At 37.7% G+C, this 15,240-nt stretch overlaps 1 protein-coding gene across 1 annotated transcript in view; it reads left to right on the top strand.

The window, feature by feature from the left end:
• The window catches only part of LOC103610573 (zinc finger protein 709-like), a 14,512-nt gene extending 1,186 nt beyond the window's left edge, over positions 1-13,326 (top strand). The window contains 4 exon segments of the mRNA XM_008594719.1: positions 10,861-10,987; positions 11,192-11,252; positions 12,061-13,274; positions 13,277-13,326. Of these exon segments, the coding sequence (XP_008592941.1) occupies positions 10,861-10,987; positions 11,192-11,252; positions 12,061-13,274; positions 13,277-13,326 (1,452 nt within the window).
• Positions 13,327-15,240: the final 1,914 nt, after the last annotated feature.

The following is a 15,240-nucleotide window of genomic DNA, read 5'->3' as shown; positions in this document are numbered from 1 at the left end:
CACCCCAACTCGGGCCGTGGGGGTCATGCGGGGGGAGGAGCTGTGGTCCGTGTTGTCCCCAGTCCCTCCTTTCTCCCGTGGGTATCATTTTGTTTTTGAATCTTCCAAGAGTATAGGAAGCAGAGTCCCATATTCACGACCCCGTCCCCACAGTATAGCTCTTCCCAAGTCGGGCAGGAAATCCCCTAATTTCCAAATCCCTCCCGGCATTCCCAAACGCCATCTTTCCCCTCGGGTTCGTAGGATCGTGATCTACTACTTGTGTTTCATTCTACATTTCACATGCACGCAGTATTTTGTTTATTACTTTTCCCCTGGAGCCAGGGATGACTCTTTTTAAAAGATTTATTTTCTTTGCACTGTGATGAAATTGTCTAATGATACATTTCTCAGAACATATGCACATTCCTGTTGTTAAGCAACACATGACTGTATAGAGCATAGGCAAAGAAAATCCATCATACAAATGAAAGGAGCCCCTAGAGAAGTAAAACAAAGCAATGAAAGAGAATAAATACTGAAAACTATGATTTAAGAAAATGCTCCTAAAAAAAAAAATTGAAAGCATATACTGAAAAGATTTACTGTGTTCCTGGGAAAATTGAACCAGAACAGTTAACACCAAAATATAGTCTAGTAAAATGATTAGACTTTATTTAAAAAAAAGAAAGAAAATAAATCCTTTGGACATTCAGGACAAAGAAAAAGTCATTAATAAGGGAAAGAAAATCAGATTGTCTCTAGACTTTATGATAGTATTGCTTTATGCCATAAGATACTAGAATAATGTATGTGAGAATCTCAAGGGGAAAAAAAAGGTGAGCTATGAACTTTAATTTAAATCAAAGCAAATTGATCTTCAAGGTAAAAGCTGCCTAGTGTTATGAGCATACAAGAGAGGTCAAGTGGAAAAAAGTTAGAATATGGAGGACTTAAACAATGTAACAACTAATTGTAACAATTCTATAGATATATTGAATTCTGAACACTGATAATAGAGACTATATATTCTCTTTAAGTGCTCATACATTCATGAAAATTTGACTGTATCTTAAACCACAAAGAAACTTTAATAAATTCTAAAAGAAAAGAAATAAAACATTTTCTGAGCTTTATGTAGCAAAATAGAAATTAATGACAAAATGTTAAAAGAGCTCTTCAATCTGGGAATTTAAAACATTTTATTAAGTGATTTGGGGGTTTAAAAGAAAGTGCAAAATAAAATAGCAAAATTTTTGAAAATGATAACACAATAAATTAGAGCTGTGGGATATGGCTTAAGCAATTATCAGAGGAAATTTTACAGCATTCGTTATAATAATAATTATGAGTTAAGCTCCAAATTCAAAGAGCTAGAAAAGAACAACATATGTCAAAAGAAAGCAGAAGGAAAATTAATAGTGACAAACACAAAAATTAATGAGGTAAAATTAAAACAGTAAAATTAATAAATACCCCAAAGATGTTTTGAAAAAAAATTAGTAGACATCCATTACTTAATATAATCAAGGAATAAAAGGAGAAAGGACAAATTCGTAAAATTAGAAATGACAAGAGAGCAATAAGGATAAAAAGGGGATATTTTAAAAATTGTGAGACATTTTTGCTCAGATCTATGCAAATAAATATAGTGAGGTGAAATAGATAATTTTTTAAAGAAAAATACAATTTTCTAAAATTGACAGAGACAGAAAGTCAAAACCGATTAATTTTCATAGAAGAAATAGAAAAAAAATATATAAAAGTAATTAATGAGTTTCCCCACAATAAGAATCACCAGTCTCAGATGTTTGCACAGGGGATTCTATGAAACCTTTAAAAATATTTATTCAGGGCAACACCGAGGGTTGCAATCCCGTTGCCGGTCCCGGTCCGGTATGGGCGCGACACTGAGGGTTGCGCTCCGTTGCCGGACACGAAAAAAGACAAAAAAAGGAATGAATGAATGAATGAATGAATGAATGAATGAATAGTATAATTTGGTATATATAAATTTTTCCAATCATTTTATTTATTTTTTATTTATTATTTATTTATTTGTCCTTTTTGAGACCGGCCGCACTGCGCTCAGCCAGTGAGCGCTGTGAGCGCACTGGTCATCCCTATATAGGATCCGAACCCGCGGTGGGAGCGCTGCTGGGCTCCCAGTGCTGCACTCTCCCGAGTGCGCCACGGGCTCGGCCCTTTCCAATCATTTTAAATGAGTGCATATGAAGGTTTAAAAAAAATCCACGAGACAGGAATGCCTAACTTGAAAAACTTGATGCCAGCATATCCTGGTCCACTCCAGTCCTCTTGCTCTGGCCACCCCCAAATAACCGTTTTGATTATTAGTGTTTCTTTACATAAAAACAAGCAATTGCAAATTAATATTTTTCTTATTCATCTTTGTTCTTGTAATGAGTAGTTCAGCTGCACATTTTTTGAAGTTTCACTACTGACACCTTCAACTTCTTCCCTCTTCCATTTTTGCCACACACCTGGATAAAGCCTGGGAATCTCTCCTCTGCTTCCAGCAGGAGATTCAAACCACATGAGCTCCTGCCCATGAGAAGGGGGAGTTCTCACTCGGCCTTCCCCCCCCCCACAATAAAAACCTAAGCCAGGCTCTTTCCTTGCTCTTCAAGCCATTTGCTTGAGAGGCCTGCTCTGCTCTCCCCAGAGACCTGTCATGTGAGGAGTAAGCTTTTTCATATGCTCTCAGCGTGAGTGTGCATAGCCATCAGTGTCAGCCTGGGAACCACACCTCTGCCAGTGACCACGATACTGGCAACAGGAACAGGATGTTTTGGCATTGACCACCATCCTGTGTCTATCTTCTTTTGCTCTGACTTGGTAACCTGTTCTGCTGCCTGCTGGCTAGTTTATGTAGTTTAAGCTGCTGCTTGCTGGGAGCTTGTGCTTTGAGCTGTGCTGCTCTGTTTCTTGAATTTTTGAGCCCTGGGTTCTAGATTTAGCCAATCCAGGTTGGCAGTTTTGATAATTCTTTGGTGTTTGGAAGCAGGTTTACGGTCCTTAAAGTGGTCCTGGGTTCCCATCTTGGCCAGGACATGTCTGTGTGTTTACAGTGAAGCTTCGACTGATGTTGGGTTGGCCTCAGATATACAGGGCAGGGTTCGGAGGAGGAACTATATACCCTGTGCTACAGCCGGGCCCATTATGTGGTTGCTCCTGAAAGAAATCATTTGAAACTACAGGAGAGAAAGGGAAGAGAGGGGGAAGGCAGCCATTAGATGGCAGTCTGAGTCCACACTCCTAATAGCACAGGGCTCATGGGGACCCTTAAGTGCTGCTGCTACTGAACTTAACTATACCACAACAAAGGTCCTGACCTTCATATTTAGGGGGACAACACTCATGGCATAGAAAAGGGGTTAATTCAAACTCGACTTAAATCTTGGGTTCTTAAACCTTATAATGCAACCATTGCTAAGGGGAGCCCCTTAATCCTGATGACACTGATTTGAGACTCTCTGGTAGAAAAAATTTATAAGTACCAGGTTACAGAGGACACGCCTTCTCCCAGAGTATACCCAGTTACCAAAAAACAAAACAGGGAAGGGAGAGAAAGAAAAGCAAAAATCTCTGAAGCATAGGTCCACAGTTTGTCCAGTTGGAAATCCAAATATATATTGAAAGAATTTACACAACAAAAAAACATAAAAGGGCACTGCTTGGCTTTTGGGCGTCTACAAAGTAGGCTCTGAATTAATTTTAACATCTGCTGTGATGTATCAATTCACAACCGCCGTGGGATTAATTAGAGTGCAAGTTACGGTTATACCTGGGTATCCCACTAAACTTAATCAGTGTACCCCTGATAATCACAGGGGCGTTACTAAAATACAGAAATGAATAGAGCCATAACCATCAGGACTGTTGTCCTGGCTAAACCCCCGTGGTCAGAGAAGCCATTATTATGCATCTCATAGTAAGCAGGGAAGCTCTGAAACAATGAGTAATAAATTGAATTTGAATTAAGTCTTTGGCACTTACAAATTGGCTTGACAAAATGGCACCCACGAGTTTTACCCCCTAGTTAAATTAGTTATATGGCCTGATGTAAATTGCACTGGGCCTTGAAGGACTGAAAATTATTACACAAAACCTACTTAGTGAGGGGGTGATTATCCCCATTGCTTCTGTTTTTAACAGTCCAATTTGGCCTGTTCTTAAACTTGGAGAGAGTGACTGGCACCTCACAGTGGATTACCACAACCTTGCTATTGTGGGCCCACCTATAAAGCCCCGATACCCAAAATTGTGGGAATTATCGACGCTGTGTGATCAGCAACTTGTAAGTATTCTGCTGTCACAGATTTGTATAGGTCTATTCTGTTCAGTGCCTATTTTAGGAGCCTTAGCTGTGGTTTGCCTTCACCTTTGAAGGGATTTGATACACCTTTACCTGGTTCCCCTCAGGCAACCTCAACATCCTTGCCATCACACACTGTCTTTGCAGGCATGACCTGAACCACATTCACTTTTGTCCAGGAGCACAGGTATGACGTTACATTAATGACATCCTCCTCGAGGGACATTCATTTGACATGCATTCAGGACATACAGATATTAAAAAATAAAGAGCTCACAAAAAGTGGATGGGCCATTGCCCCATACCCCACACAGAATGTGAATGGCCCTGACACTTCAGCTAAGTTCTTGAAAATTATTTGGTGAATGGAGGGCTGCTGTCTCCCTGACGTTGTGAAGGAATATCTATTGTCTTTATCACCACTGCAACGTCTTTAGGTTCTTTCTATGTTCTCAGGTGACATAGTCCTCCTATACAAATTTTTCTTAAACCTGTTAACACTGTGACCTGCAAGGTGGTCCTCCTTGAATGGGTACCCCTACAACAAAGACTGTAGACTCTGTTCTCAAAGTGCCATATAGCAGGCACTCCTGTTAGTGCCCTCAGGGACTCTTTCACCATAGAGGCTTTACAACCTCCTCTCGTGCTTCTTACAGTTATCTGTGATGGCCTTAAGTTGTCCATAGGCTTCTGATGCAGGAAACTGCCCTCAGCCCCCACTGTATGCCAGTAGAGCTGCAATTACCACCTTGTACTGGGCAGTCCTGAAATTAGAGGCTCTCACAGGCCCTGAGCATATGACCCTTTACCCAGCTGCCCATTGTGCCTTCGGTCTTGGAAAAAGCTCGGTACAGGTACTGATACCTTGCTATTGTGATGGAGCCAAAGCTTGGCCCTTCAGCACATTCTACCTGCAGGAAGGAGTGGCCTGCCATCTTCTCAGTCCCTAGCCAAATGCAGTGTTGCAGGAGGAGATCCCCTCTCCCAGACTCCTTGGCTCCCTTATTGGGATTAACTGAGTGAATGGCAGTGGGAGTTTATAGACTTTCCAGATGACATTGCCACAGTCATACATGATGGAGCTCAGTGGAGAGTTTCTGCTTTCCAATCCTTAATTGCAATGTTCCAAAAAAAGGATGAAACCCAAATACAGCTAACCAAACATCATATTCATAGACTTCTGGATGACTAAGAGTCCTTTTTATTACCCTTTGTGGTAAAAGACCTCTGGGAATCTCTTGTCTCTCAGTAGTCCAAAATAGTAAATCAAGGGAACACATCGTTATGTACACTAAGTCCACAATTCAAGCCTTCAGTGGGACACTCCTTATCTATGCTGGAGTTGCAGACACCACTGATTGTAACCAAGACCCTCATTTTGCTGCTCAGATTAGATAGTGCTAGGCTCTGCAACAAGGTGTTGGATGGAACTTTCTCCTCTATTCCCAGTCTTAGGCTCCTAGAACATCACAATGACTTACTAAGATAAGTTCAAATCAGTTGAATGAAAGAGGGTGTGTTTCAGTCATTAGACAGTTTCAGGAGTGAACCGAAGTATGCATATCATCATCCTTTCTCTTTTCTCTCTTCAATAGACTATGGGTTGTTTGTTGTTGAGTTCAAATCAGTTGAATGAAAGAGGGTGTGTTTCAGTCATTAGACAGTTTCAGGAGTGAACGGAAGTATGCATATCATCATCCTTTCTCTTTTCTCTCTTCAATAGACTATGGGTTGTTTGTTGTTGTTGTTTGTTTGTTTGTTTGTTTTTAAGAACAATTTTAGGTTTACTGAAAAACTGGTCAAAAAGTACAGAGTTCCCACATGACCCCTCTGCCTCACATGGTTTTATTTTTTATATCTTGTATTAATATAGTACATTGTGACAATGTTGAACCAATATTGATGCATTAAAATTCACAATTTATGTTAGCATTGATACCTTGTGTTATACATTCCTTGGATTTTGACAATTTATATCATACCATCATTTCTTTACCATGTAGAGTAGTTTCACTGCCCTAAAAATCCCCTGTGCTCCATGTGTTCATTTATCCCTTTGTCCTACCCCCAAATCCCTGGCAACAAAAGATATTTTTACTGTTTCATATTTTTGTGTCTTTTCCAGAACGTTATATACTTGGAATCTTTATCTTCTTTGATGAGGTGTGTTTTGGATTTTAACCATTCCAACAAGTGTGTGGTGATATCTGATTATTTTATTTGCAATTCTCTGTCATATGGTGTTGAGGATCTTTTCATATGCATATCTACATATATCTTATTTGGTGAGGTATATGTTCAAGCTCTTTTGCTCATTTTTAATTGGGTTGTCTTATTATTATTGAGTTTTAAGAGTTATATAAATATATTTGTTGAGCTTAAGAGTTCTTTGGATATTCTTTAAATACCAGCCCTTCATAAGTGTTTTGCAGATAATTTCTCCTACTCTGTGCATTGTCTTTTCATTCTCTTAATATTCTCCTTTGCGCAGCAGCAGTGTTTCATTTTAATGAAGTCAAACTTGGGTTTTCTTTCATGGATATTGCTTTTGGTGTTGTATCTAAAAATTCATCACCAAACCCAGGGTCACCTAGATTTTCTCCAATGTTAAATTCTAGTTTTGCTTTTTTGTAAAAGGTATCTAGATTTTATTTATTTATTTTTTATTTTTTGCATGTGGATATCCAGTTTTTCCACCACTATTTGTTGAAAGGACTGTCTTTTCCCATTGAATTACCTTTGGTCCTTTGTCAATGTTCAGTTGACTATACTTGCTTTATTTTTTATTTTTTGCATGTGGATATCCAGTTTTTCCACCACTATTTGTTGAAAGGACTATCTTTTCCCATTGAATCACCTTTGGTCCTTTGTCAATGTTCAGTTGACTATACTTGCATTTGTGTGGGTCTACGTGAAAGCAATTGGCTTTGTATATTGACCTTGTATTCTTCAACTTTACTATATTCTTTTATTCTCTACATAGATGATCATGTTACATGCAACAATGACAGTTTAATTTCTTCCTTTCCAATCTGAATACTTTTTATTGTGGCATTGTCTAGGATGTTCAATATCGTGTTGAATAGAAGTGGTGAGAAGGATCATCCTTGCCTTATTCCTCATTTTCCTGGGACAGCATCTCGTTTCTCACCATTAAGTTGATGTCAGCTGTAGGTGTCTTGTATGTGTTCTTTCTCCAGAAGTTCTCCTTTATTTACTCCTAGTTTGCTCTCTTAAATGCATGTTGAATTTTGTCAAATGCTTTCTCATTTTCATCCCCCACTTCATTTGTGATATTAGTAATTTGTTTTTCCTTTGTTTTTTTCAGTTAGCTTAACTAGATTTTTATCAATTAATCTTTTGAAAGAACCAGTTTTTGGTTTTGTCGATTTTTCTGTATTGCCTTCCTGCAATTTCACTTTCTCTTTTTATTACTTTCTTTCTTTGGCTTACTTCGGGTTTAATCTGTACTTTTTCTAATTTCCCAAGGTATATGCTTTGATAATTGATTGTAGATCTTACTTTCTAGTGTGTTCAGTGGTGTAGATTACCTCTAGGTACTACTTTTGCTGCATCCCACAAACTTTGGTAAGTTGAATTTTCATTTCACTAGTTCTAAGTAATTTTTAATTTCTCCTGGAACTTCTTTCATCCATGTGTCAGTTAGAAGTGTGTTGTTTAATCTCCAAGTATTTTGAGGTTTTCCCAACTATCTTTTTTTAGATTAATGCCATTGTGGTCTGAGAGCATATTTTGTATGATTTCTGTTCTTACAAATTTGTTAAGGTGTGTTATATGTCCCACAGTGCAGTCTATCTTGGTGAATATTCCAGGTGAACTTGAAAAGAATATATTCTGTTTCATGGAGTGTTCCATGGATTTGAGTGAAATAGTGCTGTTCAATTCACCTATGACCTTCCTGTTTTTTTGCCTGCTGGATCTTTAATTACTGATAGGATAGCATTGAAGTATCAGCTGTAGTCAGGGATTTATATATTTCTCCTTGCAGTCCTATCAGTTTTTGCCTTGTGTATTTTGTGATTCTATTGTAACCCACATACACACTAAAGATTGCTGTCTTTTTGGATAATTGACCGCTTTATGATTATGTAATACCCTTATTTATCTCTGTGAGTTTTCCTTGCTCCAAAGTTTGCTTTGTCTAAAATTAATAAAGCTGTGCTGGCTTACCTTTGATTAATGTACTGTGGTATATTTTTCTCCATTTCTTGTAATCCAACTGTGTCTTTGTATTTAAAGTGTGTTTTTTGTAGACAACATGTAACTAGATGGGTTTTTTTTTTTTTTTAGACAACAGATAAGTGTTTTTTAATCACCTGTGACAGTTTTTGTCTTTTCATTGTTGTATTTAGACCATTGATGTTTAGAGTGATATTTGATATAGTTGGATTAATGTCTACTATATGTTTTCTTGATTTCTATTTGTTGCCCTTGTTCTTTCTTTGATCATTTTTTTACTTCTCTTTGAGCATTTTACCTGATTCCATTTTTTTCCTCTTAGCATGTCAATAATACTTTTTTTTTTAAAGTGACTTTTTTTTAGGGCTGGCCCGTGGCTCACTCGGTAGAGTGCGGTGCTGATAACACCAAGGCACCGGGTTCGGATCCTATATAGGGATGGCCGGTTTGCTCACTAGCTGAGCGTGGTGCTGACAACACCAAGCCAAGGGTTGAGATCCCCTTACCGGTCATCTTTTAAAAAAAATAAAGTGACTTTTATTCTGGTTTTTTGGGGGGGGTTGGGGGACAGCTGGCTGGAACGGAGATCCAAACCCTTGACCTTACAAGGACAAGGCTGTGCTCTAACCAACTGAGCTAAACTGGCTAGCCTATAGTACATTTTTTAAATTACTACTTTGGTGGTTTCCCTTGAGTTTGCAGTATACAATTATAACTATCTGAAGTTCTGTTTCTAGCAATGCTGGACCACTCCACTGTTTGTGCAAGTACCTCATAGCAGTAATCCTGATTCCTCTCTCCCTGTCTCTTATAACAGTGCTGTCATTCATCCATAAGCTTTAATTATTGAATACATTGAAGCTGTTATTATTTTGAGCAAACTGTTATCGGTTACAGTAGTTAAGAAGAAAAATGATTTTGTTTTACTTTCATTTATGGCTTGTCTAACATTGTACCATCCTTTATCATTTACCATCTTTCTGATAATTTTTTCTTTTTACCATTTCTTGCAAAGCACGTGTACTGGTGATGAATTCCTTTAATTTTTGTTTGTCTCAGAAAGTATTTCTTTCATCCTCATTTGAAGGATAATTTCGCATGACACAACTCTGAGTGTTTTTTCTTTAATGCACTTTAAATATTTCAATCTACTCTCTCCTTGCTTGCATGATTTCTGAAAAGAAGTTCAATTCAGTTCCTTTTTTTGTGTGTGTGGCTGGCTGATATGAGGATCCAAACCTTTGACCTTGGTGTTATCAACACCACGCTCTACAGAGTAAGCTAACTGGCCAGCCCTAGTCTAATTTAATTCTTATCCTGTTCTTTAGAGTGGCTGGTTGGGAATTACTTTCTTCTCAAATTGGAGAAAGGGCATTTTATGCTCTCTTGGAGGAAACCTCTGCTGAGAACTCTTTATATATTTTATAATGGGTAAAATCACCCTCAAATTATTGTGGACTTTTAATGAACTCCCTTGTAAATTGCAAATTAACCTGTTTCTTAAGGTCAGCAAGGCCCAGTATACACTACAATGGTTTTGCTGGAAAGAGCTCTTCTGGCATTTTATCCTCCCAGGATGTGTGTGTAAGTGTGCTAAAAATTGGCAGGAAGTAGTCCTGAGGCTTGGAAGTATAGGGTTTGTGTGGAGATCTAAGTTTTCATGCCTTTTTCCTTGTGCCTGAGCTCTAACTTCCCAGTAACTTAATAGCTCCATGAAATAGGACAGAGTGAAAAAGGAAAGACTGAGTCTGTGATAAATGTTACACAAACCAATTTAAATGAATACTTCTCCAAAAGAGAAATTTTGATTTAGTCAGCTGGATCTGACTACCTCTAATGTCCCGTATTACTTCAGGACAATGTGGTTAACTGGTACTTGTTACAAGTTTGATTTCCACGGACCTCCAGGCTTCTCATGTTTGATGTTCTTCAGTGTGTTATTCATTCAAATGTTATCCTGATTTGACCTTGTATTTCATGGAATGTTGAGTGCTATGGTGTGTAATAAGGAAAGAGATGAAAGAGTATTTCTTATAAGGAATTGATGGTCTTAAAATGAAAATATTCTTTTGTTTTGTATAGCATTTCTCTAACTCCTCCAAGGTGCTCTGGACCTGCCATTGGAGAGCAATAAGACTTGAGATGATCACAGAGAAAATGTAAAGATAGTTGCTGTTAAATTTAGGAAGTAGTGTGGACAGAGAGTAAGAATTCTGATGACCAAAACCATAGAATAAGTCTTTAGCGAGCACATAATCATATATGAACATCTTATGAATTGAGTGTAGATCCCCAGGACTGTCAGTCTCACCCATCTTCATGTATACATATGTGGGATGTTTCAGGAATCAGTGGCCTTTAAGGATGTGGCTGTGAACTTCACCCAGGAGGAGTGGATTTTGCTAGATCCTTCGCAGAAAAAACTCTACAGAGATGTGATGTGGGAAACCTTTAGGAACCTGAACTCAGTAGGTAAGATGGCATCATTCTGTCATGTTCTCTAACAATTTACAGGACAACATTTTTGGTCATCATTTCTATTCCAGGATTTGGAATGTGAAAAGGCAGTACCTTGTAAATAAGCCATATATAGTCACAGCTTATCATGGACCTAGACTCTAAGTTTTTCTGTACTTTCTAATAATTTGTGATGATTTTTCTGGGTTTGTATTTTAGGAAAAAATCAGAAAGACCAGAACATTGAAGATAAGTACAAAAACCAGGGGAGAAATCTCAGGTGAGTCACACCTCACAAGTGAAAGCAGTGTTCCAGGAGAAAAATCTTACTATGTCATAAATTTTTAAAAACAAGCAAACAAAAGAAACTCATCTTTAAATTTATTTATCCTTACTAAAATACAAGGGGTCTTCAAAAAGTTAATGAAAAGATTTGTATTATCTTTTTTTTTTTTGTCTTTTTTCGTGACCGTCAACGGATCACAACCCTCAGTGTTGCGCCTATCCTTACTAAAATACAAGGGGTCTTCAAAAAGTTAATGAAAAGATTTGTATTATCTTTTTTCGTGACCGTCAACGGATCACAACCCTCAGTGTTGCGCCCGTACCAGACCGGGACCGGCAATGGGATCGCAACCCTTGGTGTCGCGCCCGCACCTCGCTCAGCCAGTGAGCGGCCGGTCTGTATGTGGGATCCGAACCCTCGGCGGGAGCGCCGCCGCACTCCCAAGCGGCGCACTGTAGCAGTGCGCCACCGGGCCGGCCCTGTATTATCTTTTAATTCTGATTTTCCACAGAGTTTTTGAAGTACAATCATATTAACACAAAGTGTTTTCTTAAATATGGCATAAATGCTCAGTGTTTGAGAAAAAGTTCACTTGGAAACAGTATTTAAAAATCCAGGTATGAATATCACTGTGTTCATATTAGGTGTACCTGAGCCCTCTTACAGAGAATTCAGTATATTTACTTTGAAGCAATTTAGACAGGACATAAAACCTATACTTTCCCTGAAAGTGAAAAAAAGACATTCTAATATCAATAAGTGTGTGTGTAAAAGTCTTCATTCCTTACTCATTCTTTAATAGGCACATCAGACTTCACACTGGACACAAACCATATAAGTGTCAGGAATATGGAAAGAAGCCATATAAATGTAAAGAATGTGGGAAAGCCTTCAGTTATCTTCAGTGTTTTAGAAAACATGAAAGGATACACAGTGGAGAAATACCCTATAAATGTAAGAAATATGGGAAAGCATTCAGTTATCAACCTTCTTTCCAAATACATGGGAGGACTCAAACTGGAGAGAAACCCTATGAATGTAAAAAATGTATAAAAGCATCCCTGTATCAGAACACCACTCAAAGACATGAAAAGTCTCATACTGGAGAAAAACCTTACAAATGTCAGGAATGTGGGAAAACCTACATGTCTCGTCTAGGTTTACAAGCACATGGAAGAACTCACACTGGAGAGAAACCCTATAAATGTAAAGAATGTGGAAAAGCATTCCTGTATCTCTACTCTGCTCAAAGACACGAAAAGACTCATACTGGAGAGAAGCCTTACAAATGTAAGGAATGTGGGAAAGCCTTCATGTCTTCTCCAGGTTTGCAAGCACATGAAAGCACTCACAGTGGAGAGAAACCCTATAAATGTAAAAAATGTGGAAAAGCTTTCCCATATCACAACTCTGCTCAAAGACATGAAAAGACTCATACTGGAGAGAAGCCTTACAAATGTAAGGAATGTGGGAAGGCCTTCCATTATCGCCATTCTGCTCAAATACATGAAAGGACTCACACTGCACGGAAATGCTATGATTGTAAACAGTGTGGGAAAACCTACATGTCTCCTCTAGGTTTGCAAATACATGGAAGAACTCACAGTGGGGAGAGACCCTATGAGTGTAAACATTGTGGGAAAACCTTCATTTATCAGCAATCTGTTAAAAAACATGAGAGGACTCATATTGAAGATAAACCCTACAAATGTAAGCAATGTGGTAAAGCCTTCAGTTGTTTCAGTTATATTCAAATTCATGAAAGAGTGCACACTGGAGAGAAACCCTACAAATGTAAGGAATGTGGGAAAGTCTTCACTTTTCTTGCAGCCTTTCAAGCACATATGAGAGCACACACTGGAGATAAACCTTATAAATGTAAGGAATGTGGGGAAGCCTTCAGTTGGCTTGCATCTTTACGATACCACGTGAAGAAAATGCACACTGGATAGAAATCTTACAAACAAAAAATAGGGGGAGTTTTCATTTTCAACAACTATTTTTTGATTTATATGGAATTCACACTGGACAGAAGTTGTATACATGTAAGTAGTATGGGAGAGCCTGATAAAAATTCGTGTATAATGCTCCAAAAATTTTACAACATGAGAAAAATGTTATAAAGTTATAAATGTGTTATCTTAAAAGTACCACATTCTTAAAATGTATCTCTGCACTATGTATTTCTGCTTCCTACTTTCATAAATGAATGTTGAGGTGAAATTCTACTGTAAGAACTCTAAGCAATAGTACACAGGTATTTGTAGGTCGTATCTCTGCACTATGTATTTCTGCTTCCTACTTTCATAAATGAATGTTGAGGTGAAATTCTTCTGTAAGAACTCTAAGCAATAGTACACAGGTATTTGTAGGTCGTATGTTTCTACTTAAATCAGTTATAGTTTTTGTCTTTCCATTTTGAAGTCTGTTGAGTCCTTGAGTGAATTGCAGTGTATTTCTGATATGCAAGCAGGTTTAATTTTTATATATTTTTTGAAGTAGTTGTGTAAGAGGCCATTGAAAAATGATAGTTTGGTATTTGTTGGGAGTTTCCCACTGGCATTCTGTGTCAGGTATTGGATATCACTTACCTATTATATATAGTTCACCTTTTTTATGAGAAAAACTTTTTTCTTCTTGGCCAGGAGAGCCTTATTTTATTTTCTGTGCTAATAAATAGTTGGCATAAATTTTGAAGTATTTGTATGCCACATTCATCATACAGTGTAGTCTTATGTGAGTTATTATCTTCATATTTTGCCTTTAGCCCTTTGTCATCCTTTCAGGGATATGGATGATAGACTTTAATTTGTAAGGTCTGTAATAGGATAATAAAATTTATATTGGAGTCAGTCCTCCTGGATTGTGTTATGTCAACATGTGTAATGTGAACTAAATTTCGAGGATTGATTTCCTCTGTGTTTATATGTTAGAATTCACCAGTAGCCTAACTTGCAGGAGAGTTGGAATGCAGAACTGAAAAAGATATTTGTCAGATTTTGAACTCACCATAAAGGGAGATGGACAGATAATGAAAGGACTTCATGGACAATTGCTTTTTGTGTGTTTTCCTGATACTTTGCCCTGCTAATCAAGAGTATCCTCAAAACACCACCATCTACTTGATTTCCATTTTCTCAAAGGTTTAGGCTTCTACAGATGTCTCCACAAACTTCGTATGAAAGATCCATCCACAGTTTGGATTTTCTTGCAAGGCCTCCTCTGTCCTTTGGGTAACTAGTTCATACTGTTAAGGTTGGGAGAATTTTTGGTTGCTCTGACTCCCTGCTCCTATAGATTATATTCAAATAAGGTCTAATTTGTATAGTAAACACCTTGTTCTGTTAATATTGGTAAGGACTTATGTGTTCCAGATTCCACCATGACAGCTGCAGCAGTGCAGTCACAACCACGTGGATGTTTGTTTCTTTACTGTGTTGTACAGTGACTTTTCTGACACAGTCTTTCCATGTGAGAATGAGAACTTCTTTATGTCAGGAAGATTGTGGGAGTTTCCAGTTACAGCTGAATGTCATCCCTCAGTACATTCTCAATTATGTTTGTATGTGATTAAAACAATGCACATTGTTGTTGTTAAGCAAAAGCTTCTGTAGACGTTTCTTTGAAAATAGTTAATAAAATATTTCTAACACATATCTACTGACAAATATTATTGTCTTTTCCGTATCCTGAGAAAATAAATAACCCTTTGTAATCATTTTTAGGACAACTTTGTAATTTTGTCAAGTTATTCATTATACATTGAGTCCATCTTCCTGTGTGCATATAAATAAATTCATGTGTTTTTACCTTCACATTTTTTTCTTTTATGGTGTATTTTGTCTCTTATGACAGAATACCTAAAACTGTGTAATATATAACAAAAGAAAATTTATATCTTACATCTTTGGAGGCTGGGATGTTCAAGGTCAAGGGGGTACATCTGGTGAGGGTCTTCTTGGTGGGGACTTTTCACAGAGTC

Source organism: Galeopterus variegatus, unplaced genomic scaffold (assembly GCF_000696425.1).
Source record: "Galeopterus variegatus unplaced genomic scaffold, G_variegatus-3.0.2 Scaffold11324, whole genome shotgun sequence".
Classification (NCBI taxonomy): domain Eukaryota; kingdom Metazoa; phylum Chordata; class Mammalia; order Dermoptera; family Cynocephalidae; genus Galeopterus; species Galeopterus variegatus.
This window is presented reverse-complemented; position numbering and strand designations above follow the sequence as displayed.